The 27929-nt window shown below is 40.6% G+C and overlaps 3 protein-coding genes across 7 annotated transcripts in view; 2 read left to right on the top strand and 1 right to left on the bottom strand.

Moving 5' to 3' along the window:
• The window catches only part of LOC112455196 (serine/threonine-protein kinase N), a 30744-nt gene extending 4379 nt beyond the window's left edge, over positions 1-26365 (top strand). For 2 of the 3 annotated variants that reach the window (XM_025016979.1, XM_025016977.1), the window contains exons 2-18: positions 603-731; positions 2015-2216; positions 10666-10769; positions 11398-11605; positions 12321-12475; positions 17296-17547; positions 17621-17771; positions 17867-17954; positions 18032-18390; positions 18461-18702; positions 19598-19765; positions 20285-20602; positions 20680-20831; positions 20913-21132; positions 21217-21324; positions 21398-21538; positions 21714-26365. In XM_025016979.1, the coding sequence (XP_024872747.1) occupies positions 603-731; positions 2015-2216; positions 10666-10769; positions 11398-11605; positions 12321-12475; positions 17296-17547; positions 17621-17771; positions 17867-17954; positions 18032-18390; positions 18461-18702; positions 19598-19765; positions 20285-20602; positions 20680-20831; positions 20913-21132; positions 21217-21324; positions 21398-21538; positions 21714-21857 (3141 nt within the window). In that variant the 3' untranslated portion in view covers positions 21858-26365. The remainder of the gene's footprint in view (positions 1-602; positions 732-2014; positions 2217-10665; positions 10770-11397; positions 11606-12320; positions 12476-17295; positions 17548-17620; positions 17772-17866; positions 17955-18031; positions 18391-18460; positions 18703-19597; positions 19766-20284; positions 20603-20679; positions 20832-20912; positions 21133-21216; positions 21325-21397; positions 21539-21713) is intronic. The other variant, XM_025016980.1, reaches the window with a different exon arrangement.
• On the top strand, positions 14284-17197 carry LOC112455197. Of its 2 annotated transcripts, none has more exons than XM_025016982.1 (2): positions 14284-15443; positions 15533-17197. In XM_025016982.1, exons 1-2 carry the CDS (start codon positions 14547-14549, stop codon positions 16817-16819), a joined length of 2184 nt encoding a protein of 727 aa, XP_024872750.1. In that variant the 5' UTR covers positions 14284-14546; the 3' UTR covers positions 16820-17197. The 2 variants fall into 2 exon arrangements, with proteins under 2 accessions (XP_024872750.1, XP_024872749.1); XM_025016981.1 differs by having other exon boundaries at positions 15530-17196.
• A 226-nt stretch (positions 26366-26591) lies between the features above and the next one.
• LOC112455198 (tRNA-splicing endonuclease subunit Sen15-like) lies at positions 26592-27665 on the bottom strand. Of its 2 annotated transcripts, XM_025016983.1 has the most exons (4): positions 27464-27665; positions 27262-27343; positions 27023-27194; positions 26592-26926 (listed from the first exon to the last, which is right to left on the bottom strand). In XM_025016983.1, exons 1-4 carry the CDS (start codon positions 27485-27487, stop codon positions 26647-26649), a joined length of 558 nt encoding a protein of 185 aa, XP_024872751.1. In that variant the 5' UTR covers positions 27488-27665; the 3' UTR covers positions 26592-26646. The 2 variants fall into 2 exon arrangements, with proteins under 2 accessions (XP_024872751.1, XP_024872752.1); XM_025016984.1 differs by lacking the exon at positions 27262-27343.
• Between the last annotated feature and the right edge of the window lie 264 nt (positions 27666-27929).

Consider the following 27929-nt stretch of genomic DNA (forward strand, 5'->3'; position numbering starts at 1 on the left):
GTTTACCTAGCTTCTATATCCGTATCTCACGAGTAGGCCACACGGCGGTATATACATCTGTATACGCGCCAGACGATTTCCGGTTAAGAGATAGGTATATTTCGCGGTGTGTTTCCCTTCGGCCCGACGGATACTCCCCGATCGTCGATATTTATACGGTGCAATTTCCGCCCGGTGTTATCTTAACCCGAACGCTAACGCGAGAGATCACACATTGCGATTATTATTATTACTATGAAGATTAACGCGGGCTCTCGCGCATAATACCAAAAGATTATATACGTACGGTATATGCGCGGAAACGAGCGCGATGTCGATTATTAATTGATACGAATCTCTTGGCACACGAGGATGAAAAGAAGTGATTAAATACAGATATAGTGCTTCGCTCATGTCTCGTATATAAAAGTGGAAATTACTGTATAGAGCAAAAAGAGCAAAAGGAAGAACTCACGTTTTAATTAGAAAGAGAGAGTTTAATTAGAGATTGATTAATCGTCCGACGAACTGCCCGTCGTTATTGCGCGTTCTTTCGCCCAAGCTCGATCGCTGCGTGCACCTCGATCGTCAATAATCAGGATCGAACTTTGTATCTGTTTCAGGGCGATTACATCAGGCACCCAGTTCTTTACGAACTGTCGAGCAAGTATGGAGTGGCCGGCAGTGACCAGGTGCCCTTGCCGGCTCGTCTCGACGTGCTGCGAGAGCACATACGCCGAGAAATACGCAAGGTACGTCGAGTTTCGCTTATCCTTCGTCGTCGACTGCAGTTTCTGCGAAGCTCGGGGCTTTTTTCGTCTGTGTATACACACGGTAGCACGGTCAGCACTCTGCGTCTCCTTCGTTATCTCCCTCTGGCCTGTACCGTCTCTCTTTTCCTCTCCAGCAATAATCAGCCTAATGCGTCTCTTTTTTTATCTCGATGCGTAGAAATTAATCTCTCCTTGCTCGCCTACCTTAACGTTCTCGAGTAATAAATCTCTTACGATAGTAGACGAGGGTATCTATTGCAGTGGTAGAAATATTAATTGCATCCTTATATGAGGCTAATTTAAGCCGATTCCATAATCTCGGAAATTTGCAATTGCAATTGCATCTCCGATCAACTCAAAAAGATTACGAGACCGTGACGAGTATTTACTGATCGTGCGCGATTATATTTTTTCGCGTATACCTATATCTGCCTTAATTATCCGACAACTCGGTAATAAGCGATCGATGATCTATGGTTGCCGGATGCGTCGGACGTTCACGTTCTATATCACGTTGCGAATGGAAACTTGAGGGTGGTCCGAACATTTCTGCAACTCGCGCAAAAACAAGTTTTGCTGTATGACAGCGCGTCCCTCTCTTTTTTTTCTCTTTTAATCTTTCTCTTGTTTTACCTTTCTGTACTTACTAAGCGCCTTTACAAAACTCTCGTCTGACTGCTACCTATCGCTAATAGATCCATTGCGAAACAAAGCTGCGTGTAATAGTATATAATACGATAGGTTTCTTAACGCGGCACATTTTCATAAACGCTTGTTACCGGAGCATTCGCTGCAAGCTGTGAGTCAACTGCGCCGCAGAATGGATGCATGCATATCGTCTCGGAAGCCAAGACCGTTTATTTTAAATGAACCATTCCTTAATTCTTCATTCAATAAGCATCTTTTTTTAACGATTGTTTTTTATTTAATGTTTGACGTGATGTATGTTGTTGGACCAATCGTTCTTCACATACCAACTAGTGCCCTAGATCAGAAAATAAAAATACGTCGAATGACTCATTGCGAAAATTCGCGGCCACTATGCATTAATGTTCGATAATAGAATATCAAAGAGTATCATTGGGCACGTGTGTGATTTTACGTCTCATTTGCCGTACGGGGGAGCGGCACGATTGAGCGATTAAATGTATGCAGTTAAATTCCTGGCGGTACAGGACGCTAGTTTTCGATTGAAATGAGAGCGCGATTGCGATAATTGTTCCGATGTACAATTATTAATTTTGCCGCTTTTTCGTTCGCAGGAGCTGAAGATAAAGGCCGGTGCGGAGAAGTTGAGGGAGGTCGCGACCGATCGCAAGTCGCTCTCGGATGTCGCGACGATTGTGAAGAAGGCGAACAGCAAGCTAAACGAGCTCCAGGCGGAGCTCCAGCAGCTCGAGAGTCAAATTATACTGACGCAGGGCCAACCTCAATCGCCGCAGCAGAATCACTCCAATGGTCAAGGTTGGTAAAGCGAAGCCGCACGCGGCCGCTATGCGATACCATCTTCGTGTTCGCCTTATGATATTCTCCGCGTAGCATTGACCGAGCGAGAATAAAGCGGTCCGCTACGCGCTCCTAAACGGGTTTTATGTAACGAGCGCGTCGCGCGTCAGACGCAATATCGGTACAAGCACTAAAGATCCTCGATATCGGGACACTCGTGGAAAACAGGTTAATATAAGCAAAGAGAAATCGGCGTTTCTTACATCTAACATCCGTCGCGCGATGGTTTAACAAGCATTATTACATGAGTCATCGTAGAAGATAGACGATTACAAGCAATTAAAGCGCGCGGGATATTAATAATCGGAGTGCCTGATAACCATCGAGCCGATTACTCGAGCGAGGCTTTTTCACCACCAAGTTTCACGAAAGTACTCCCGTTAAATTTTACGATAATTTCACGTTTATTTGCACGCGGCGATTATTGCCCCGCTTATTCATTGGTTTTACGTATCGATGCATTGCGATAATAGTTAATGTTCCGGTATGTCAGCTCCCTACCGCGTTAACGATTGTTCCGTGTCGTTAACGAGGGGGCACTTAATAACTCCACCCGTTAACGAAGCGTCGAGACGACGTCTTCGGGTTTATAAAGCTCGTCTGAGAGCATATCAGGCTAGGCTGCTAGCCTTACGTCGCCATTAGCGCTGACAAATCGAGCGTATCTCTTTAACGCAGTGACGTTTCTGACTCATCGGTCAATATACATATCACTGTGCATTAGATATGTATCTAAACGCTCAATTGGATAAATATAGCGAAAGACGTGTCAATATTGAATCTAAATATCCAAGTTAAAAAAGCGCGATCGATGAGATAAATGCAGCGAGGGGTATATTTATTCTGTTCACTGCTGATCGATTGACTAGCGATGGAAGACAATACATTCCAAAATAATGGTGCTATTGGTGCCGTTAACACTGTCGTTCTTCCGTGATATTGGGTTTATGCGCTAGCTGCACACCTTCGTGTCGTGTACGATTCGATCTAGCTCCTATGTATCCTCCTATGCGATGCTTAAAACGGCATTCAATTCCACGGGTTACTGCAGTTTTGACGAGACGACAAAGAGACGACGGTTATCGCTTTCACGTCTCTGTGTCTCAAAGCTACTCTGCCTCGGCTCAAAATCTCTCTCTGTTCATTCCGCAGAACAATTAGGAACGATTAACAGAATTTTTTGTAATCAGAGATCGTTGTCTTCTCTCGGTATTGACAGTATCGCGTTTCACATTCCGCGAGTCTGCCTAAATTGATAACTGAAATTCAATAGTCGCATTGTTTTCTTTTGCGCTGTTGCATTTGGTTGAATGCTCGAGATATAAACATCACCTGCATGTTTTCAGACGGAGGAATTGATTCGAAGGAGAAAAATTGTTCGTTCGTATGTGACGTTGAGTCCGTAATTAGTATAGCGGAGTTATACGATCATCGAGATGATCATATAACGCAATTAATAGGCTACTCTAGTACGTTACACCCGGGCAAAACATCGTTTGATTCTTGAAGAGCATTTTTTCGTTGTATTACGAGTGGCCACTTCGTTATGCGCTGCGTGATACGTTGTACAGAGGAACTACAGTCTTGCACTCGCTCTGAATTGACGGTAAGTGGTATAGCGGCTATTTATACCTTGGACCCCGAGACGCTCTCTATCCATTCCAGTTAAGTCAGTCATCATCATACTTGGTTTCTAGCAACCTGCCTCGGGGGTGCTCCATTCAGTTTCCCTTAGTACGATGGGGGACGCGCCATTCAGTGTGCGATCCCGAAATTTCTGCATTGAGAGTGTTTTTCTCAAGTCATTATTATAGATATTAAAGACCCCAATAACTCTGAGAAACTGATGAAGAAAAGATCATCCAAATTCGTCAAGAAGTAAAGTCTTTTTCCCTGGATCGCATCCCTGTCTACGATAGATAATGATTCTCAAGTTTACTAAAAAAAAATGACTGATCCAATCGATTCAGCGCTTGGCGGTACAGTTTCGAGATCGAGGAGAAAGTTCACGCTCTTCTCTCCTTCTCGGTATCTCGCGAGGATGGCGAGCGGTGCGAGGCAGACGACGACGACGACGACGACAATGTTCGTTCACTTTCCAGCTCTGCCGAGACACGCGCTCTCCTGCTGCGTGCAATGGCGAAAACCTTCCTGTACAAACGTACACACATACGCAGACGCGTGTACGACGCGAGACGATCGAGAGCGCATTACGAAGAGAGGCGATCGGGATCGAGCGATCGCGCGGGGTACCGTTACGCGTGCGTACATAGGCCCCGAAGCTCTCCCGGCCACCCGACCACCTCGTGCTGCTCCTCTCTGTATATCGAGATCGCGTTACGGCCAAACCGAACCCACGCTTTCGCATTCCATCGTCGGCGCTCTCGGGGGAAGCCCTCTTCTCCGATTCTCCTTCCTTCGTCCGTCTGCCTGCCTGACCGGCCAGCCGGTCGGCCGGGCCCGATCTTTGTGGATTACCTGTCCGGGCCTTTCCTCCGGGCCTGATTTAAGATCCCATGACAGCCGAAAAATCGCGTCCACGCGCGCCAGAGGCATAAAACTCTGCGAAATTCCGCGAAGAAATGATCAAGACGGGGATTATTTCATCTTTACTCGTAAGCTTATACTTAAAAGTCTATTGTAAAAACTGCAGCGGATTGGCGAATCGCTAAGAAATGAAAGTATATATTATAAAAACGTAAACGTGTGTTCTACAATCGCGCTAGCAATTGGTATAGTTCGCTTTAATTATCAGTTATCTTCCCGGTGGGGAAATCCCCGATGAATCACGATACGCCTGGCGCTGTTCGGTCGCGAAAATTCCGCTAGATTTTATGAGCCGAGTTAATTATAAAGCTTATTGACCGCAGGATACCATGCATGAATTTATGAAGTGCATTTTATCGAACGTGCAACGTTCGTAACACAGTAACGGTATAGGGGCCAGGCATTTACGAGTTAATAAATTTTAAGTGGCCGCGCGCATTGGGTTCGTAACTAAATAAGTCACTCAGGTTGCCGGTTCGAATAAGCGCCGGAAATACCGCATGCCGCAAGACATATCATCGTGCAATGTTAGAATTTTTATGTTCGCGACTGAAATATTTGTGGCTCCCGAGAAATCGTATTCCTGAGTTATTCATCGGTGACGTAACGATAACGCAAGAATTGCTGGGAACATGTTTAATTTATAAGAATATTACACACACAAAGTACACTTGTACCGTTAAAATCGGACGTTTCGTATGTAACTTAAGTACATAATACTTAAGTAGCTATATTAATATAGCAGACCCAATATAGTTCCGTAACATAAAACCTGCCCCTCCGGACGTACGTAATACCGTATTGCACAGCAGTATAGCGCATTGCGCTTCCGTATAACTGGAGCGGCGAATGTATCGGGTTCGTTATCAGACCTCATCAGCGCTCGTAAAACTTCTTAATTGATCGGAGAGGCGGGTGTTCCCTTTTCGCCGAACGACTCTCTCAGTACACCTTTCGCGATCTTTATTACATATGCAGACATCGCGTTTACGATCTTAATATTTGTTCTCGTCGACGTGCGAAGATGTCCGCCTGCGATATGTTATATTTAATTATTTCGTATCAGAGGTGTATTGGAAGTCGCGATATCATCATTAAGATCTAAAATCTAAAAATTAAAATCTAAAAACATCTCAGAATTTCATTTTCTCTGATCCACGTGATACGTGATTCCGAGAGACGTTATCGCTACAAATCTGGCGATATATCTACTGCGGGAAAACTGGTGCTCGAGATTATGGGCGAACAGATTAGATCGATAAGCCTCATGCAATACAAATGTCTTGTAACTCGTCCTATCCGTCATATATAATGTATCAGTGCTGTCTAACGCAAGTAACACCCGACTCTCCTCACCGTGCTCGCGTGCGATACGTTCACCATGGATGGCAATTGACGCCTACGATCATTCAATGATTGCGGATAATCGATAGGTTCCGGTAGCCCATGTCAAGGGTATGAAGCGCTCGCGACGAGTCGTAGTCTTGTTCTCGCAAATAATTATCTAATTCATCTTCGTACAGTCTCTCGGGAAATTGTGCGTCGCGGCTGCGTGTGCAGTCGTTGTGGCCGGCGTCGCGTCGTGTTACTCGATTTTAAGTGATTTTCGCTGGCATAACTGCCGCTACATTATTGCTTTTTTAACGCTGCACTTTCTATCGGACCGGTCCCGCGATTTTCTCGATCGGCGCAACCAACCGGTGGCTCTATACTAATAACTTAACTGCTACTTTGCCGAGCGCCCGGGGTTACTCGTCGTAGGTTTTTCGAGGCGTATGCTAATTTCTCGGTACGCTTTTGCCGTTTATGCTAATCAGCGCCTCGGGCGTGTTTATGGCAAAGTTTGCCTGATACACGATAAAAAACTGCACTGCCTGCACCAAAGGTTACCTAGCCATCGGAGTATTTTTTTTTTTAAGACATTACAAGGTGTTAAATCTTACATTCTGCCTGCATTGTGTACTATCTTGAAATATGATTATTATCGAGGATGTCTTCGACTCGATCGTTATTTAAAAAAAAGAAGAGAAAAATATTCATCAATTTTCTATGAATATCGTAATTATTGTAACTTAAATCTTGAGGGACAATATGTCATCTTATGATCTTCGAAAAGATCCTCTTTTCACAATTTCAATAGAAATCTGATCTCCCCAAGAAATTCTAGAGTTTGCGATATACGTTCTCGAGAAGCTCTGATGAATTAAGTGTAAAAAATAAAAATCCGAAGATACGGAGTAAATATTGCAGTTTTATTAGACAGAAATTGGTAATAATTCTTTTCAATTGAGATTGCGAGTTAGAGTCGTGATGCTCTTTAATAAAGCTCTCGAGACGTTATCTGGAACTCTTGAGAAGACTGTCAGATATCCGAGAAAAATATTTTAGCCATGGAAAAACTTCACAGAGATCGTGTTGCGTCCACTTGACGCAAGCGTTTGTTATGACGAGATGCTAGAAGTTCGCATATGTATGCGACTCTCGATGTCGATGCTGGCTTAGATGTATAAATAAAGCGCTTCGCACTCTCGCCTCTTGCAAAGTTACGGTAATTATTTTAATCAATGCCGTAATAAGGATGTTGCCGACAACCATCGCACACGAACAATCGCTTCTTACATGCATTAACGAACTGCACAAGAGCTCTCTCCCTCCGCGATGCGTTCATGCTTTATGAACGTATCGCTAACTCACGCTCGTGTAGATGGAACAGCTTCGACGCGAGCAGAGTTATGAATGGAATGGAGATACGACAAAACCGGCACGCATCGCGCGATGGCATTAATGCATATCGCGGTTGCGTGTACAGCCACCGAGGAATTACCGTGTGTAATTTCTGTCTATTCTTCTCGAGAGATTATTACCCGAATTTTTGGTCTGCGGCTTTCCATATTAAGGCCTAAAAAAAATTGAGAATTTTAAAATGCTTTTTAACATATTTTTTGAGATTCGTGGAATATTAAATGTCTTTTCACATCTACGCGCACAAGACCGGCAGAGCATCTGGTTGCATATCGCCTCGATACGTTTTGCATAACCACCTCGCGTGGTCGCTGCGCTGTCCTTTTCTCCTTTCGCTGCGAGCAAAAGGCAGAGAGCAATTATCCTCTCTTCCAGAGCACACGCACTCTCCCTACCGAAAGGGTTGCGTGCGCCGCGCCCGCCCGACGAGTTCATTGAACCGGCGAGAGTGGCTGCGAATAGCTGCAGCCACTTTGCACGCTCTGCGCAACCACCCTTCCATTTTTTCCTCTATCTTTTTTTTCTCTCAAATGCTCGCGTAACCTCTCGGTCTGTTTCTCGGCGAAAGGATACCGAAAAAGGGGGGAAAAAGGCGAGGATTCGAGAGAGGAACGAGAAACGAGGACAAGCGGAAGGGCGCTCAGGAAGGGTGGGTGGATGGGTGCAGTTGGCGGTATCAAAAACAAGGAAAGCCTTTGTCAGCCGGGTCTCCCCGTGCGGCGGCGGGCAAGAGCAGAAGCGCGGAATATAATGGGGCACGTGTTCGGCCGAGCTGCGCTAATGACACGGTTTCGCGGAGCTCTCGATGCCGCATTGTCCCCGCAAACTCTTTTATGCCGCCTCCGTCTCCGCCGTCGTTTTCGCCGTATTGTGAAACGGCTGGTACGTGTTTGCATTCGCGCGGACTTGGCTCTCCGTTATATCTCTGCCTGTGCGCGATCCCCGGGAATAATAGCCGTCCCCGCGATTGTCCGAGAGGTCGATGAAGTCGCCGGGAATCGATAAGATCTACCTTATGCAAAGAATTAATTAAATTCTTTAGCCATAGAATTAAATCTCTGCCTATTGGATTCTTTCCTGACAAATGTACCCTAGCTGTGAAAAAAATGTCTGCTATTAAATGTAAAACGTGTCGAAATAATATCGGAAAACAATGTTCTCCCGTACAACCGATTTCAGTTTTGTCTAATTTAACATATTTGCACAACTTCCCGGAATATTTGCGATCCTTCCATGCTGAAAGAGCATAAATAATATTGCAAATTATCACAGATGCTTAACGCTTTCGCCGACCGTTTAGACTCTTTAGACATTTACGCATATCCTGAGGTCTAAGCCGACGATTAGCATACATTTTCGGTGGTACAGCATATTTGAGGTATCGCGTGAAAAATCGCGCATCTGCTCGCTCCCTCGCATCGCCTTATTCGGACACGTCGAACGTACTCGTGTGCATAGACGGTGTGTGAGCGTGTCCGTCCGCGTTCGCCCATTTGCGTTGAACGGGCACTACGCGTCGTTTATCGCGATGTGCGTGCGTGCGTACGCGCGCACAGGGAAATCGCGGAACCGTGGAACCGTGCACGTGTTTACGGTAACTTCCCGTGCGCCCGGGCACGGGTGCATACACAGTAAAAAATTTTGTGTACCAAATGTCAATGAAAGTCCACTCTAAATTTTGTGTTAAAATAACTCACTCATCGCGTTACTTGTTGACATTTAGAAATTTTATATCAACATTTTTTACAAGTTATTTTTACATTATTGTAAACATACATTGTAAAAAATGTCGATATAACATTTCTAAATGTCAACAAGTAACACGATAAATGAGTTATTTTAACACAAAATTTAGAGTGGACTTTCATTAACATTAAATTTTTTACTGTGTAATAGGCATATTTCGATGGAGGAAAGGGTGCCCCACATCGCAGCATTAACGAGCTAAATTCGTGCGCCAGTCATGCACGATGCAACAGTGTGCGGTCGAACAACGGACCGACGTAAATCTCCTCGAAAATCGCATGGTTGGCTTTGAAATAACGATGTATATTAGAGTAAAATAAACCGTCCGTAGAATTGACTTTTTTAAAAACGTATTTACTAAAGGCCCATTAATTCACATCGCAAGAGGATGCATTTATACGTGTTCGAGCGGTTTGCATTACGCAAGCAATTATTAATATATATCCTTGAGGAGATTCGCTATTAGGGAGACGTCAGACCGCGTCCGCGCCGTTAAAATATATATGAAATATACGAAATAATAAAGGATAACGCGATATGATTACGTAAGGTACATTGATTAATGTAATTGTTGGAGTTGGAAGTTCCGGCGGGCACGGAAATAACGCTTGTAATTATGACTTGCGTTTCCCACACCGTTCCGGTACGAATTACATGTACGCGGGTATTTTATTCGTACGCATCGTAATATTACTACATTGTGTATGCATTATTGTATTATTAGTATAAATTGTGGTCGCGAGTCTATTCGCGTATACGTGTAGCGATTCCGCAGCGCGCGCTGGCTTTGCGAGAAAGCATCTGACGCAATTGTCGGATAATCCCCGTTGTATCTCGAAAGACGTTTATGATGATAGACAGGCAGAATAAACGCGGTGAAAAGGAAGCGATGGGAAATTCATAACGGCGCGTTCCTGAAACAAAGCGGGACATCACTTTTTTTTCCACACTCCCCCATATACTTGGCTTGAATACGTGGGAGTCAGGGCGTTTTCAGCGTGTCAGCACTAGGTGATGGAAAGTAGGATCTACAAGCGCGCCGTACGATCTCTCGCTTGTCAAATCAAATGGAGATTGCCAGACGTGGAAAAAAAAAACATCACGTGTAAGACGGCGATTGCTTAGGCTAACGTGGAAAATCCGAACACGAAGAGAGATACCCGCGGGCTAAAGAAAGCGTGTCCGAATCGCGCATGGAACGTCTAGTAAACATATATATTCTTTTAATGACGCACTTGATACGTTCTCGCGTCATAGAGTGCTCCGTTTCATCGAGAGATATCTCGTTTACCGTTTAATATCGGTATCGCCGATACATTATTAAGTCATATCGGATTCTTTCATTTCGTGAACGTTTCTATTTTTGTTTCAGACACGCCTCTATCACCGATGGGGCCTTCGTCGCCGAGTCAGGAAGGTCTATTCACGGATCTTCGGCTTCTGTCCTTGGAGAAGCAGCTCAATATCGAACTGAAGGTAGAATCCGCCTGTTAAAGAGACTATTGAATTACACACATTTCAAAATAACAAGCAGACAATCGCGATATCCGCGAACACGGATGACATTCACGTGATATCGAATTGTCACGCTATCATTTTTAGCAACAGTTGTCGCGATATCGGAGAATATCGATAACGAATGTCCTCTTCAGTAATAATTATATATCCCGGTACTTGATAATGTAGATTCAGAATATAAATTCTCGCAGAGTCATGTACAACGTTTTCCGAGTGATTACGCAGAACTTCGGTAGTTCTCTTTCACTTTTCTTGTATCAGCCTCGCGTGAGTCAGCGCAGTGAGTCGCTCGCAGTTTTTCTCCTACTAAAAATAATCTCTCGTTACATCACGCGGGGATTTGAAGTAATTAGACTAACGCGCCTGGACTCCTTGCAGTTATTACTTGTTAATGCAGCAGAAGCGTTAATTGTCTGCAATTATACCTTCCTCCTCCTCCTTTCGCTTTTTGATAAAATGGTTGGTTTTTTTTTTTTACATACACTGGATGCGTCAAATCGAGGAGAGAACTTTCAATAGTGTATAGTAGAATTTTAATAAAATAATACATGTAAAACGTCATCTCATTCGTTTTATATCACAATAGGTCAAGCAGGGTGCTGAAAACATGATACAGAGTTTAACGAGTGGCCATCGCGACAAAAAACTGCTACAGGAGGCTCAACAAATGCTAGATGATTCCCGCGCCAAAATCGAGTTCCTACGTATGCGGATTATGAAGGTGCGCCAGGCACGGCAGCAGCAACAACGAGGCGATGCGCCACCACCGAACGGCGAAACAGCTAGCAACAAAGGTATACATGTCGGTTGTTATTAATAACAATTTGTGTATACAAACCGAACTACAGAGAAAGAAAATAATTGAAAGAATATTCCAAAATATTTTTCTATAAGTAAAATAATCGATTCTCGTATATTGATTGTAACAAACTTAAAGAGTTGTACTAGCATAAATTTGCGATATTACACGCGCAGATTAAGGATCTCTGGCTAACACGCTGCGCTTATTTAAATATTGATACACGCTATCAGAAAGTTCCGCTAAATTCTGTCGAACATACATGCGTATCGTCAGGTTTATCGTTGTAATTGTTTGAACAATCACAGTTAAGCTGTATACATTTCATTGTTAACGTTGAAGTTTACGGAATGAAGACAGTGAGCTGACATTTACTGCGGTAATGAAACCGTTTCAGAACACGGTATACATTCGTATCTCACCCAGGAATTTCTGCCGAGTATTCAGTATAAAAGTACAATGTTGCGTAGTGTGTTTTATTGTAGTAAATGGCGTTTCTTGGAAGGAAGCGCTTTGTTCGTCGAAGGATATATTCGTTACGCGTGTAATGGTTTACTTTTTCTCGCTATAAAGCGTGGGTGGATATACGTTACGTAAGAAGATAATCATGCACCGTTGATAAATGAAAGCTCTGTAATGTAATGTTTAGCGTTGCGAGTGTGATATTTTTGTTGAATGTAACGCGAACAATAAATGTAATGCTTTTACAGACAGGTACGAGCCTAGCTTGGAGCTCGCGTTGGAGGAAAGGGTGGAAGAGCTGCGGCATCGATTACGAATAGAGGCAGCTGTCGTGGAAGGTGCCAAGAACGTGATACGTCTTCTACAAAGTGCCAAAGTCGCTGATAAGAAGGCCTTAACCGAGGTAGGTCATTTCTTCTTTAATTCGTTATCTGTCAACGTAGAAACGGAAGTCTGCGCATGACACGCAATCTGCGAAAGGCACTTTGTATGTGTAGCTTTAAAGGAAGCTATTTACGTCACTTCGCCGACAGAACTGTTTCGAAATGATAATAACGAGGAAATTGTCCGACTTCATCTTTCTCGGTGAAAATATAAAATGCGCAGACAATTTCCGTTTCTAGTGCAACAAGACGAATTTTTTTTCCTTTAAATTAGCAAACGCAATATATAAGAATATCCTATTGCCAATCAAAAGTTTTTATTTTTTTTAATTAAACGGATCGTGTTTTCTATAAAATTGTTGGGCTGTTATAAGTTGATTGATTAAGAACGCGTTTTCTGTAAATCGGCCAATTTATAACAGTTCTCACGAATTAGCGTTGGAGTCTGAGCGAACGGTAATGTGATTTCGGCGAGGGCGTCCGCTGCGCCGATACGAAAACGACTTCTTGTCGACAGCCGGATCGCGCGGGCGACGTCGGCGGCGTAATGCATGTCGACGTGGACCCCGGAGGGTCGGTGGCGGCGTATACGCGCCTCTCTCAAAATAGCTCTTCGAATACCCGCGCTACCCCGCCGTTTCTCGTGACGCCTTTTCGGGTCGCGCTTAGTTACCGTCTCTCGAGGAGAACTGGCATCACCCAGTATCGTAAGCACCGCGATAAACCGACGACATGTGCACCGGCCGACTGCGAAGGAGGCGCCCGTGGAATGTATACGTCCGTCAAGTGGACATTCAAGAAGATATCGACCACGCATTCGGATAATCGTGGCTGTTAATTATGATTTGAACCCGAAGACTGACACGAAGCCGCCCAATGATCGTAGCCCGTTCGGAGTTGCTCCGTCGCTCTCTTCTCGAACGCTGCGCTCCAAAGAAGACTGACGTCTGCTTCAGAATCGATTTAAGCTGTCAGGATACTTGTATACTAACTGGACGCTCAAACGTTTCTGATCGAGCCATAAACAATCCGTTACTTAGCGGAAGTTTGAATTTTGTTTGATTCTTGGATGCTTGGATGTGTGCGAGTCACTCAGAGATAATTGATCCGCCTTTTAGATTGTGCTAAATAATTTCACGCTCACGTAAGATATCCGTGTTTCGAATATTCTCGACTACCGGCGATTATCGAGACTGAATAGTCTACAACTGTAATTGAAATTTTTCAAGCAACTCGATACCGATTTTTGTATCATAATGTATCTCGCCTGACTGTGCATTATTATTGCACACAATTATTGCATCGATGACTGTCGAGCGTATGAAAAATGCCTTATTTCAAATTATATTCTTAGAGCGACTGTACATTGCTCCAAATTTATATTGTGCTAATTATACACATTTCGCTATATTGCTCAGTTTATTGCCTTACGAGAGATGAAAACTGCGGTGGTTGCAACAATCGCAGAAGTATTGTGTAATATGCAACGATGAAATCACACATTATAACTGTTTCACGTTCGTACAAGAAAAATATTGATTATGTACAGAAATGGAATGCAAAGCGACGATCACTGTATCACGTCGAAGTTGAATCTTCTTCAGGTATCGGCGCTAAAATTTTGCGCCGTTAAGGCGGAAAGAAACGCACTCGGATAGTTCTCGAACACACGGGAACCCGAAAATAGATCAGTGGCGATGCAATACCGCAGTATTACCATCCTTCCGGGAAAAACTGCGCCACGGACGAGATCGTGAAGCACGAGCGGCTCAACTCTTAAATAGACATTATTATATAAGATTACTTTTCAACATTACGGAACATTACGGAATCGGATGAGGAATTAGATGAACGATCGCGGGTGTTGCACGTAATCGCCGGCATTTTGTGTACGTTCGAACAGAGAGACTTCAAATCCATGAACAGAAGAAGGATAGGGACGAGAGAACCGCATCATCGTCGCTTCGGTACGGAGGAGGAGAGGACAGATCGCTCGGAAGTGTTCTCCTGCCAGCAGAGCCGATTGGATAACAATAATGTCGTGCGGTGGATGAAGGCGCGGCGGAGGTTGAGGGGGAAGAGAGGCGCGAGATGTACGGACGTCAGGATAATTCGGGCGACGGTAGCTCGAGCCAGGTGCCACCGTGGCTCGTGCGCGCCGAAGTCACGATTCGCCACGGCGACGCGGTGACCTCCGAGACCGTGCGAATGCCTCCGGGTACCACCACCACTACTGATGCGGGCGGCATCCGCATGATATGCCGTTGGAACACGAGCGAGCCCAACTCGACGTCGACGCCGACGCCGACTACGTCCAATGCGTTCCTGTCGGGTAGTACCGCCGGCGGCTTCGGCTTTCAACGGGGCAATATACTTTTCACGTCCACACCTCCCGAGAGACCGTCTCAGAAGTCATCAAGCGGGTCATACACTCTGCCTCGTTCGGGCTCGTCTGGCAATGACGACTCCATCTCGTCCAGAGGCCGAGCGAACGTTTCCGATTCCGGCTACAACAGCGAACAGTTCTCATCGCATACGTATTCGACTTTGCCTGCACGACTCTCGTCCCAAGAGTACAATCGTCGATGTAAGAGCACGTGCAGAATCGTGCTTTCCACCGCGGGCGCGGATAAACTGAATTCCGAGAAAGCCACGTCCGCCGAATTCTCGAAGATCACCCCGTCCGTCGATCAGTGGCACCGTCGACCCTCGCACCAACACATCTTTTCGCGCCATCAATTCAGCACGGTCCCGGAGGTCTGCGAGGATTGTGCGGAAGGAAGCGCGTCGAGTGCCTTCACCACGCACTTTTGTACTCGCGTCGCGGAAAAGACTACGAATAGTAGCAGGTCCACCGCGATAAGCAAGGACGCGGCATCGCAAACCACCGACATTGAATCGGTCCGCTCGTCGTCGACTGTGAACAGCAGCAGAATTCGGAGGAAATCTGGCACTGGTGCTTACCAACGTAGCGAGCAGAAACAGGAGGTGAGTCATCATTATGGATTCTGCAATATGTAGTAAACGTATGCAACAGAGTATTCACTATGAACGCGACGGTCGTCTTCTTCCAGCAGGAAATCAGATCGCCCCCGGCGTCAACTGAGAATACCAGTACCGGTCCTCCGGCTGATCCAGAGAAATCGGACTCATCCGCAAAAGAAGACAGCAGTAAACGCAAGTCGCGGACGGTACATATTGACGTGTACTGTACAGGATCCGATGACGACGTCAGCACAGATACGATCAGCGAGGATGAACGCAGCACGCCCATGACCGTCTTCGAGAACGAGAACGTCAAAGTCACTCACACTCAAGCGACGGACGACTTGCCACGAGGATTCCAAGACGCAAACGCATTTCTGAAGCGTAGCGCCGAACGACGATGCGCGAGTTTCAGAAACGCGCCGATGAGGATGCCTTCGTTGGCCAGCTCGAAGGGATACGACAGCGACGAGGTTTTGAGTTCCCTTTACCCCTCGCGATTCAGCTCATACAGCGGGATACGGGACCTCGATTCCGTTCCATGGTCCGCGGTGTCATCCAGCACGGCTCTTTCACCATGCGATTATGATTCAACCATGACGTCGTCGAAGGACACATTTTCCGATATTGAGTCTCTGATCAATAATAAATCTGGCTTAACGCCTTGCGACAGCTTTGAATATGCTAATGTCACGGATCGTGATAGAATACGGAAAATGGATATTTTGGCGAAAGCTGGTAATGAAAGAAACAAAACCTGGCGATCGCCGCAAATTGAACGGAAGCATCTGCTACAGAACAGAAAGATGAGAGAATACTTCAAGAAACACGAGATAACGTGGTCGTCCGGGGAGAGTGCCGAGGATTCCGACGAGAGCGGAGCAGTCGGTTGGAGTTTTGTATCCGGCGATGACAAATCACGATTTGTTAAAAGAGATTCGATCGTCCGACGTACGAGCAAGGGTCAAATAGAGGAATTTAACGCGACTAATTTAAGCTCGGAGCATAGAAATGCTCAAGAGGAATGTTCTCAGTTTGCGACACGCAGAGATTACGTTCCATATACGAATGTTTTACGCGATCGTATCGGTCCGTTCGGATCGAAGAGCCCGTCTCCCCTTCCTTCGACCATACCCTCCCGCGTAACGTCTCCCTTCACTACACCGTATGGAGAAAAAACTGATCATATCGTAAAAGCCTCAAAATTTGGAGCAGTAATCAATGCGTTTCGAAAACCTGGACATCACATAGGCCCCTCGAAAAATCCGACTTGTTCGTGCGAGCATTGTCGAAGCTACTTCGAGGACGGAGCGAGAGGACGGTCCTCTTCGTTGAGCGAACTTGAACGTCATCCAGCATTCAAATCGCGAAAAGAGTGACACCTGATTTCATTAGCTTTTGAGGATTTTAAACATATTAATTCTTTTTTAGTTTTTACAAGACGACAAACGCTTTCCACTTTATTTATGTTGTAAGATTGTATGCGTAAAAGAATTGCGTTCCACTGCAATCATGGCGATTGAGGATAATGTAAACTTGTATATTGTGATTTGTGTGCTTTAATTTATATTTCTTAAAGTATTCCATATATATTCTATATACGTATAGCTTTTTTATCTAAATTAATTATTATGAGGGCTGCTACATTCTGCTGAAAATTGAGCATTTATAAAAATTAACAAAGATGTATTATATTGATTGCATCGTCAATAAATATTATGTCGAATATTGTTTGTGTGTCTACATATATGTATAATCCCTTGTTTACGTAAAATTAGTATTAAAACCTCTTATCTCTTAATCGCAATATCTTTTGTTACATAAATCATTAATCAGTAATCATAAATTACTACAGGCTCAAGCAAGCCTCGCGGAATCCAGTAGAAAATTGGACTTACTCAGATTGTCCCTTGAGCTCAGAAGACAAGAGCTACCTCCCGACAGCGGTACTGCAGCTCAGTTAAAGAGAGAATTAGCTAGCGTACAGTCGGCTAGTCCAGTTCCTGTTACGTATACATCATTACAACCGTTTCGCGGTCCTTTGGAAGGTAAAGCCACTGTACCAGCTTCAGTATCGAGATGCGCCGCTGTTACAGGACAATTAGAGGTATGTCGAAGACTGTGCAACCAAGTGACCGACAGTATTATTTCTGTTGTATTATATGCCGTAATTTGTTTAGGTAAGATTAATGGGTTGTCAAGACTTAGCAGAAGAAGTGCCTGGCCGTACGAGGAGGGAACATCCTGCTAGTCCTGATTTACGTAGCTTCGTTAAAGGTGTCACAGGGCGCAGCTCAAGCAAATCATATAGCGTGAAAGACGAAACAAGCAGTAAGTTTTCGATATTTTGAGAGTAACATCTGTATCTTTGAATCTTTTATTAATTCTTTTATTAATCTAATTTTTTATTAATCGTTTATTTTCAGATGATATCATGGCAGTTATAAAATTGGATAATCAAACCGTAGGACAAACTAGTTGGCGTCCATGTTCCCAACAAGCTTGGGACCAAAGGTAGTGCTAATACTAATTGATCAATTAATACAACTCAATTATCTTCATAATGTCATGTGTCCAATAAAAATTTCTAGGTTTTCTATTGAGCTTGATAAATCGAGAGAACTTGAAATAGGCATTTATTGGAAAGATTGGCGATCTCTTTGTGCGGTCAAGTTTTTACGTTTAGAAGAATTCATTGATGACGTTCGACACGGCATGGCTCTACAATTGGAACCGCAAGGCCTCTTATTCGCAGAAATAAAATTCTTAAATCCAATGATTTCGCGAAAGCCTAAATTACAGCGTCAACGCAAGATCTTTAAGCAACAAGTGAAAAATTTCCCAAGAGCAAATCAAATGAACATAAATGTCGCGACTTGGGGTAGGTTGCTTAAACGTTCGGCGCCTTCATTGCACAATTCCTCCAGAAACTCTGAGAGTCCGCCGTCAGGTAAAGATTCAATCTCATCTGCGTATAATGCAAAGTCTTACCAAGATATCTTATATATTTTGATTTGCAGGACCACAACCGTTGCAACTTGTGTTTGATACCTCAGTAGAAGATAAGCCTGAAACTCCCGGCGAAGTGCCCGATCCGGAGAAAGGAGGATTGGGTGGCGCACGGCCTTTGAATATGTCAACATCAAGTAATAGTAGTCCAACTCTGCCACGTCCTCCGGAGCATCCTCCCCCACCGCCACCAATTGTGACAAAGAAACCTTCTCCGCCTGCACCTACACCACCTCCCAAATTGGATCAAGAGGTAAAAGTCTTCATATATGCGTATTTTTTTAATATCATCATTATTTTTTAAATGAAAGAGCTCACGTGTAGATACTCAATATTATTTGTTATAAATGCTGTTTATTGTGTTATACGTATTTGTCAATCTTTGCTTTTGATGTAAAGATAAAACTGCCTAATGTCACACATCGTAACGTAATCGTTACAAGTATATGATATGATATTATGTGTGGAAAGTTTTCATTATGCTACAAATATTTACTATACTCATTATATTTTTATGATATTATTCCTACTTTTAATCACTCAAGAAAATTATAGCAATATGTATTAGAATCTCAAGGCTGGGAATCTTGGTTATGGGATAGAACAATTTTTAAAATAAATGTATATGATAATTAGATACATTTTTTATAAAGTTATAATTCTAGTGAACGTATATATACATATATATCTTGATGCGGCATGTTATCAGATATATTATGTATTTCTGCAATTATAAAAAAGTAGTTTAGTTTAATTTGCACTTGCTTTAAGAGAATATCTCGTAGTCATTACACACAAATTCTTTATTAAATGGAAATACAGGTTTCCTGTTTTCTAGTAGCTGTATTATATAAATTATTTTACGATAAATACAATTTTATTTTCTTGCACAATCGATTGCACAATCGAAAACAATATATACATATATATATTTACACTGTCCTTTCAAATTTTCAAAATCAACAAATCCAAACTCCCTATTATAAATGATAAATCACAAGTTATAGAATTATTATAGAATAAATACATATTTCAAAATCCAAATTATATATTAGTTATATAGCCATGCATGTGTTCAATATCGGTGCGCAATATAAAATTTACGACAGTTTCAATCAAACATTAGAGCTAAAGAGGTAGCAATGTAGTTGCAGAGTGCATTAAGGGAGTTTGATTTTCTGCACAACGAGGAAAAGGGCGGGCCTCAGGGTGCAAACTTGAGGCCCCTTGTGACAGAGCCCCGCCCTGTGCTGATTGCACCACCCTCTCCACGCACACCCTCGCCCCAACCTGTCGTCGAGTTTCCTGAGGATGAGGTACATACCCTCCACATACACACAACATTGCTTTGCTTGCTTTAGTATGTTGCATGCAAATACTGAAGAAACATGTAATTCTTTGTAATGCTTTTATCTTGTAAGCTATTGTAAGCTATATTATAGGCTATTTTATTTTTATCTTTATAAAATATTATCTTATACATTTATCTTATATTAATCCCTACTTTCTCTCCGAATCTTTCGTCTATGCATTGCATGTATTTCTAATTATATTAAGATATATGCTACCTAGACATAAAATTAATAACCATACGAAAATTTGAATAATTAAGATATTGCAGTTAACCTGTTATTGTGTTAACCTATTATTGTCTAAGATCTAGGACACATTTAAAGTGTCTTATTTTTACAATATAATTCTATTTAACTAACATATAATTCTTATATTTTTATGTAATTACTTTTAACATATATATTTAACTAACTTATAATGATACGTTAAAACATGCATTTGTACGTAATTGGTTGTTTCAATTAAACCTTTCTGTCCTTCAGGTTGTATATGAAATGCCAGTTAGACCTCTTCAGTATAGAGATAGTGCCTACGAGTCAAGAAGGCATTCTCAGCTCACTGGTATGACTCTGGAGAACTTTAGACTACTCTCCGTACTCGGGCGTGGACATTTCGGCAAAGTAATACTGTCGCAATATAGAAACACGGGAGAGTACTTTGCAATTAAGGCCTTGAAGAAGGGAGATATTATAGCTCGAGATGAAGTGGAGTCATTGCTTTCTGAGAAGAGAATATTCGAAGTAGCAAACACGACGCGCCATCCTTTCCTCGTTAACTTATTTGCGTGTTTTCAAACTGAGGTACCGATAATAGTTCTCTAGTGTTTTTGGTACAATTTGTAAGATATGAGAGAATAAGAAAGATGAATTCTTTTTAGGCACATGTATGTTTTGTGATGGAATATGCAGCTGGCGGTGATCTTATGATGCATATACATGCTGATGTTTTTGGGGAGCCACGCGCTGTGTTCTATTCCGCTTGTGTGGTTCTCGGATTACAATACTTGCACGAAAATCGTATTATTTACAGGTATGTAATATATACACTAAGTATAATCCAGCAATATACATATATATATCTAATATATTTCATGATATACTTTATTTACAGAGACTTGAAATTAGATAATCTGCTATTAGATACGGAAGGTTATGTTAAAATCGCAGATTTTGGTTTATGTAAAGAAGGTATGGGATTTGGCGAGCGAACAGGCACATTCTGCGGAACTCCTGAGTTCTTAGCGCCCGAAGTGCTGACAGACACTACTTATACGCGAGCTGTAGATTGGTGGGGTCTTGGAGTCTTAATATTTGAAATGCTGGTTGGAGAGGTAATTTTAATGCTTTAAAATATTATATGCTTTGTTTAAAATATATTTATATTGAATATTAAGTAAAAATGTAATGTGTTTCAGTCCCCTTTCCCGGGTGATGACGAAGAAGAAGTGTTTGATTCCATTGTCAATGACGAAGTACGATATCCGAGATTCCTTTCTTTGGAAGCAATTGCAATTATGAGAAGAGTAAGTATCCTTGTTTTACTACTTTTTTTGTTTCTCTAACATAAAACTTATCCACGTGTTTTCTCTATAACAGTTACTCAGAAAGAATCCAGATAGGAGACTAGGTAGTAGTGAAAGAGACGCTGAAGATGTTAAGAAACAAGCATTTTTCAGACACATAGCTTGGGATGATTTACTTTTAAGACGCGTGAAACCACCTTTTGTACCAGTAATTGTAAGTATCACTTTAATTTATTGATGCATCAACTTTGAATATGTAAAAAGAAGAGAGAAAGAGATTACATTTGTTAATATGAGTAAACTTTAAATATCAATTGGAAATTAGAATTAAATTGGATCTTTTTTCTTTCTTAATATTTTCTTACATGGAAATGTTTTTCTGTTATTAGCATTCAGTGGAAGATGTAAGTAATTTCGATGAAGAGTTCACATCAGAGAAGCCACAACTAACGCCTCCAAAAGATCCTCGGCCTCTTAGCGACCTAGAGCAGGGTCTGTTTAAGGACTTTACTTACATGGCTGATTGGTGCTAGCCATAATGATTGATAAATCTCTCGATGGGGAAATATCGGCATAATTGATAAAAAGTTGCTTCATACTATGGAATTCGCGCAGCTGTGGTATTTACACGCGCGTTTGTTTATCTGGGCAATATATATCATATGTCATTATACATCATGTATAGATTTTTTATTTTAGATACTATATTAATGATCACAGTAGGCACATTTACAAGAGAAATTTTTAAACCAAAGTTGTGGGGTGTACATGAATGCAGCTCCACAGGTCAAGATCTATTCGTTAGTGAGACTAATATCTCTACTTTCTCGAATATAATCAGATGAGTTAGGATTATTGGTATTCTCTCTCTCAGATATCATCTTGAAATTAATCGATAACATTTTGAATGTTTTCGATTTGGAGTCGATATAGATAAAAACCCATATAAACTCTATATTATTTGGGTATTCTAGGAAAATATCTGCCATTTTCGAATGCTAATTTCTTTGCTTTGTTGCGATGACTACCAAGAAGCCTAAAAGATTTTGTTGATATTGCGCTTTCAATGCGGTTGAATATAATTTTGGTGCTCGATTGCTCACTCTGGCGAACGGCTTCGCTAAAAACCCCGAAATAAGGTATCTCTTCGTATAGGTTGTGAGTCTCTACGGTAAGTGTGATCCACAGTATCCGTCAATAAGCTGAATTGGGGGAATTGGAAAAAAGTTGAAAACAAATGCTTTCTTGTCTCATGTTGGGTTATTCCTAGCACTCTCAGTTGCATGACAGAGGTTTGGAAAAAATTTCCAGCAATAAAATTTCTCTCTTTCTTTGGTTATTGATTGCCTGAGTTCTAAAGATACAATTTTAAACCAAAGCATGGCAGTGGAATAAAAATTAGGAGACGCTTTTTGTAGTGCGACAATATTAATTAAAAATTTACTGAAAGTGAATCCACTCACTTCAGTCTTTCTAATGGTATAAATTGCCCGTTAAGATTGACTTCTTGTATAGACATTCCAGTTACTGGATCCTGGATCGTTATTCTGGGGAAGAACTGTCTTGTCTGAATGCAGCTTATGTGGTTAATTTTATCACCTTAGAAATCTGTCTTTTCTGAGGTTAGCCTTTTGATTTAACTTTGGCAGTTGTTCTTCAGACGCTACAATTGCGTCAGAATTTTTCTAGCTTTCTTGTTTCCTCAAAAACTACACTTCTATGTAGCCTTCGTGGTAAGTTGGAATGGTTTAAAAACGTACAGAACGCTAATTACATGGTGTTATTTATGGGGGATTATGTGAAAATATGTAGTAAAGTTTTCAGAAAATATAATATTCACCAACAATTGCATGCGCGAACTTTGTTCCAGAAACTTCTTTTATCGAATCTCAAAAGTTTTCCGCAAATGTATGAGTTGCACATTTTTAATAAATAACTGGTGCATACGAATTTACAATCTGTGGTTTGATATGAAGTAATATTGTAAATGAGTTCATATTCTTGAAGAGTTAAAGAGTTCCGATCAATTCCTGTCAAGCAGAAGAGAAAACGATGAAATCTATGAATCTTTCGACAAAGAAGTTTTTTCTTCGCATATAAATGAGAATATTTTTAGATTATATTTGCAAAAGTGATCTCCAAACACTTTCTGTCCTGTTGCTAGTATTAAATATGTATGGATATCCTTTTGCGTGAAGATATATTATTTTCAACATTTCGTTATCTATGTACTGCTATTATGTATAGTAACACATGCAATTACTCAAAGATTTTATATATCCTTATAGAACTTAAAGGATAATCATAATAATGAAAACAATATTAACATTTATTAAGAAAGCATAAAGTAAATCAAAATGTAGCTATACTTGCTCATGCTCATGTGATAAAGAATTGAATTTGAAATGGCGCTATGTATATGCAACAATAATGATCATATTGACATTAACATTCAGCGCTTTAATTAAACTAATCACATATTGTCTGTTATGATAATTGGAAATTTAATCCATTTATGTATAGCTAATTTTGCAAGATTATAATGATGTTAGACATACGAGCCCTATGATATCACGTGAGAAGCAGCGCATTAACATCATATATCAGAGTCCTTTAGGTTCGTTTAATATGTATCCCAATTATGTTTCATCGTTTAGTTATGTACATTTATATTCTAGTTTATAAGATACTTTTACTAGTTCATGTGCTTCATATCATGTATGTATTACGAGCAAAGTCCGCATAGTGTGCAGTGTCGGCATTGCCCGGGCAATGTCAGCATTGAACAATGCGACTGGGCAAAGTAGTTTATTAGTCGCGTTGTACAATGCTGACATTGCCCGGGCAATTCCGACACTGCACACTATGCGGACTTTGCCCGTAACATATATATAAATATATAACCAAATGTGTCGAGAGAATAATAATGAATGATATTTCTCTATGTTCAATAGCTGTTAGTGTAGTATTGTATGATCAATTTTAATTAACTTTACAACATATTATCATAAGACATGTTTCACGTTTTACTTCGAACATACTTGAATACATTTTTTAAGATTCGGTTTTAATTTTGCAGAGAATGATCTGAAAGCTGTGTAATATTGGAGTAGCTGTTAGATTTTACTTATGAAAAGCTTTTAAATTAATTTTTCTTAATTATTGCGGAACATTTCTTTCTTTACGGATGCTACTACCTATATATATTGTAACTTTAGTATTTAATAATTAATCCTTTATAGGATTTCGATTGTTCTTAGAACTCACACATACACAATCTAAATGTAGTCCATGGTACACTTCACCCATCTCTTAAAAGGTGCCTACGATAATCGAACAACTTTTGATATATAATATGCAATAGAACTAGACAATTTTCTGGCTATTAGTAAGAAACGAAATAATCCGATATTGTATATAATCTTTTTGACCTGTCATTTATCTCTATATGTACTACGTCTTAGAATTGAAATTGAAGATTGAATTATGGACTTTATGACGGTGCAAATGAGAAAGGATATTTCAAATAGAGCTTGGTAAGATTTGTGTTAGTTGATTATGATACAGTTCATTTAATTTTATTTCAAATTCGTAAAACAATTGTAAAACAATTAATCACATTGTAAAACAATTAAACTACAGTTAAATCGTTTTGATGATTGTAAATATTGATTGCTGAAATCTTATTACATCAGTGAGATCTACCAAGTTTTATTTGCATTGACCTTTTAACAGGGCGTAAATATGTAATGACCAGAATTACTTGTGAAACTTTAATATCGAACATTATTATCATAAAAAATTAACTGTGTCATTAGTGATAGATTCGAGTATCTCGAGATCTAGTTGCCTTACTGCAATTATAAATTGATATGTATATAACCATTTTGGTATCTATTTTATATATAATTTTTATACACGCAGAATGGTTCAGATCTGGTAGAAAAATATTTTAGGTGTTTCTAAAATTTTTTTCGGATCTTGAACATAATATACAGCAGTGGAAGATAATTTAAAAGATGCGGATAATTTTTATATGCCTGTTTTCTATTCTTGTATTCTATTGTATATAAATTTTAAAATCTGGTCTTTTTATATGGTATTATACGGCTTTGAAATAAAGAATACAAAATTCATGAAAATTTACATGATGACACATTTAGTAATAAAAACAGGCAAAGAAAAATATGGCATATATACATACGAAATAATTTGTAAAGCAATATGGCAATTTGAAATAGATCTTGCGCGAGGGGGAGACCTAAGTGTTTCATTAATAACATTACGTTTCGCAAAATACAACATTATTCTAGTTTCTAGATCTCCATTGACACGTGTTTATTATTTTTATATCTTACATAGCAGAAAAAAGCTATACAGTATCATTCTTTTTATGCTACTTTCAACTGCCTACAATATTTAAAAACTTTATAAACGATTTTGAATGAAAAAAAAATTATTTTTTACGTCAAATAATACCGTTTTGTATTTTATGTTTTACAACGTACGTATAACTTGATACATATTATAAGATGGCATCGTGTGTGAACAAATTACTTTTACCACTGATATTGCACGCAGCTCTTCATAGAAAAATTAAATTATTTAATGGTTTTGTGGAATACATGGTCCAAAATGCGATAATTAAAAAAATTTATGTACATATAAACATCTTATAGTGTTTTGTAGATAGATCTACTCTCTCATAAAGATTTTTTTATTAGATTATTATTTCGTTACATGTATTTTTTATAACAGATAATTACATAGCAATTACTAGATATAAGTTTGGTTAAAATGTTCGCTATATTTATCATTAGTTTTATTATAATAAGGAAATTTATGTGCCTCGTATTTTGTAGTGTCTACTAATAATACATGGCTAGAGATGAAGATTTTTAAAAATTAATTTATTTAATTCATATATATTTGCAGTGGCAGCTTATTACATATCACTTTAAACAATTACGCAATCCTTAGAGGTATTCTCAAAATCCGCATTATATGTGAATTACTTTAAAAAATAAATATTAAAAATATACATCTCTCCCCACTTCTAAATGCACTCTCTCCTATCAACGCGTATTTATTGTAACTAAAATTATTTTACTTATTTATTGCAACGAAAATTATTTTACTGTGCTTAACAACAAAAATTACAATATACTGAAAAGTTTACTTCCAATGTGTCAGAATTTTTTACAAGTTTAGCTTAGGTTTGATACATAAAATGTAAGGCGTGCAAGAAAAAAACATAAATACCAATATACAAACAGCAGACATATATTACATCAAAATTATATATTAAATAGAAGAAAAGTATCATAATATATCCAAACTGGAATCAATATTTGAAGATTCTGTAGTAATATTCAAGCCAGGATTACAATTTTGATCGTTAATCTCACGAGTAGTACCTAAAGTCTTTGCTAATTCATACAAGTTTGGAGTGTTTCTCCGGATTTCACTTTCCAAATTAAGTATCTTTTCCGCTTTTTCCTTTTGTCGTTTGCTCGCTTCTGGTGCCGCTGGCTTTGAGAGGCCAGCGCTTACCGTGTAGAAAACACTGCTGCTATCTTCAGATTTAAATACAAATGTCAATCTGTTGGACAAGATTCGTTCGTTATTCGTACATTCAATCAATAAAAACCACGGTGCGGGAATATGAAAGAGATGCGAGACAAACTCGCAGTATTACCGTTCATTTTGCAGTAACTGTTGCATCTCCTCAATCTTTTCAAGACAGATGTTATACTTGGTTGGCCAAGGCACGTAGATCTCCAACCGAGAGTGCTCCCTTTTCTTCACCTCGAAATAGATGACGTCAAGTTCTTCGTTGTACTTGTACTTGACGTCCCAGTATCGCTTCACTGAAAAGAATCATCAGGAGAATAGATTGCCCGTGTTTATCATCCACGTAAATTGGACATACAATACCTTCGCATATCTCGATGTAGACGTAAAAAGCGGTGCTCGTTTTTATCGGGTCATTACAGCCGAGTTTGCACAGATGATAATACTGCAAGCGTACATTGAGAACGATCGCAAAATAATTACACTAAATGTTTACGTATACATAGGCATGCGGACATTCTCAGATCTATAAGATCGCGCGGGCGCGTTCTTCTCAGTTACTCACGCTGGGATGGCATATGTCGTACATCTTTTCGCGCGCAGGAATGGAATTCGCCCCGTTTTCCGTCGCGAAACTATATTGTCATCGTAACTTGGGGGGGCGAATGTCAGAATGTCAGTGGGAACTGGCACATGTGTTCGCCGACGGTTTCAACTCGCTCCGCGACGCTGCTCCACGACTCCACGGCCTACGGCCTGGGCCGCCACCACCACGACCACGCGCTTCTTCTATGAGCGTCCATCTGGCGTTTGTGGCCAGAAAGACGTTAAAACAAAATCGTTATCCGAGGAGAGACTTGCTTTACCTCTAGAGTTGAAGAGAGGTTTCTCTTGATCATGCAAGGATGTCGCCAAAGCATATATCGAAGATATAGAACACCGAAGACTTTTGACCAATATATTGACCAATTCTTGGCTAATAAATTAATTTAATTACAGAACTATAGAATCAATTAACTTACTATAGAATT

This window comes from Temnothorax curvispinosus, unplaced genomic scaffold (assembly GCF_003070985.1).
Source record: "Temnothorax curvispinosus isolate PA1 unplaced genomic scaffold, ASM307098v1 QBEX01005876.1, whole genome shotgun sequence".
Classification (NCBI taxonomy): Eukaryota; Metazoa; Arthropoda; class Insecta; order Hymenoptera; family Formicidae; genus Temnothorax; species Temnothorax curvispinosus.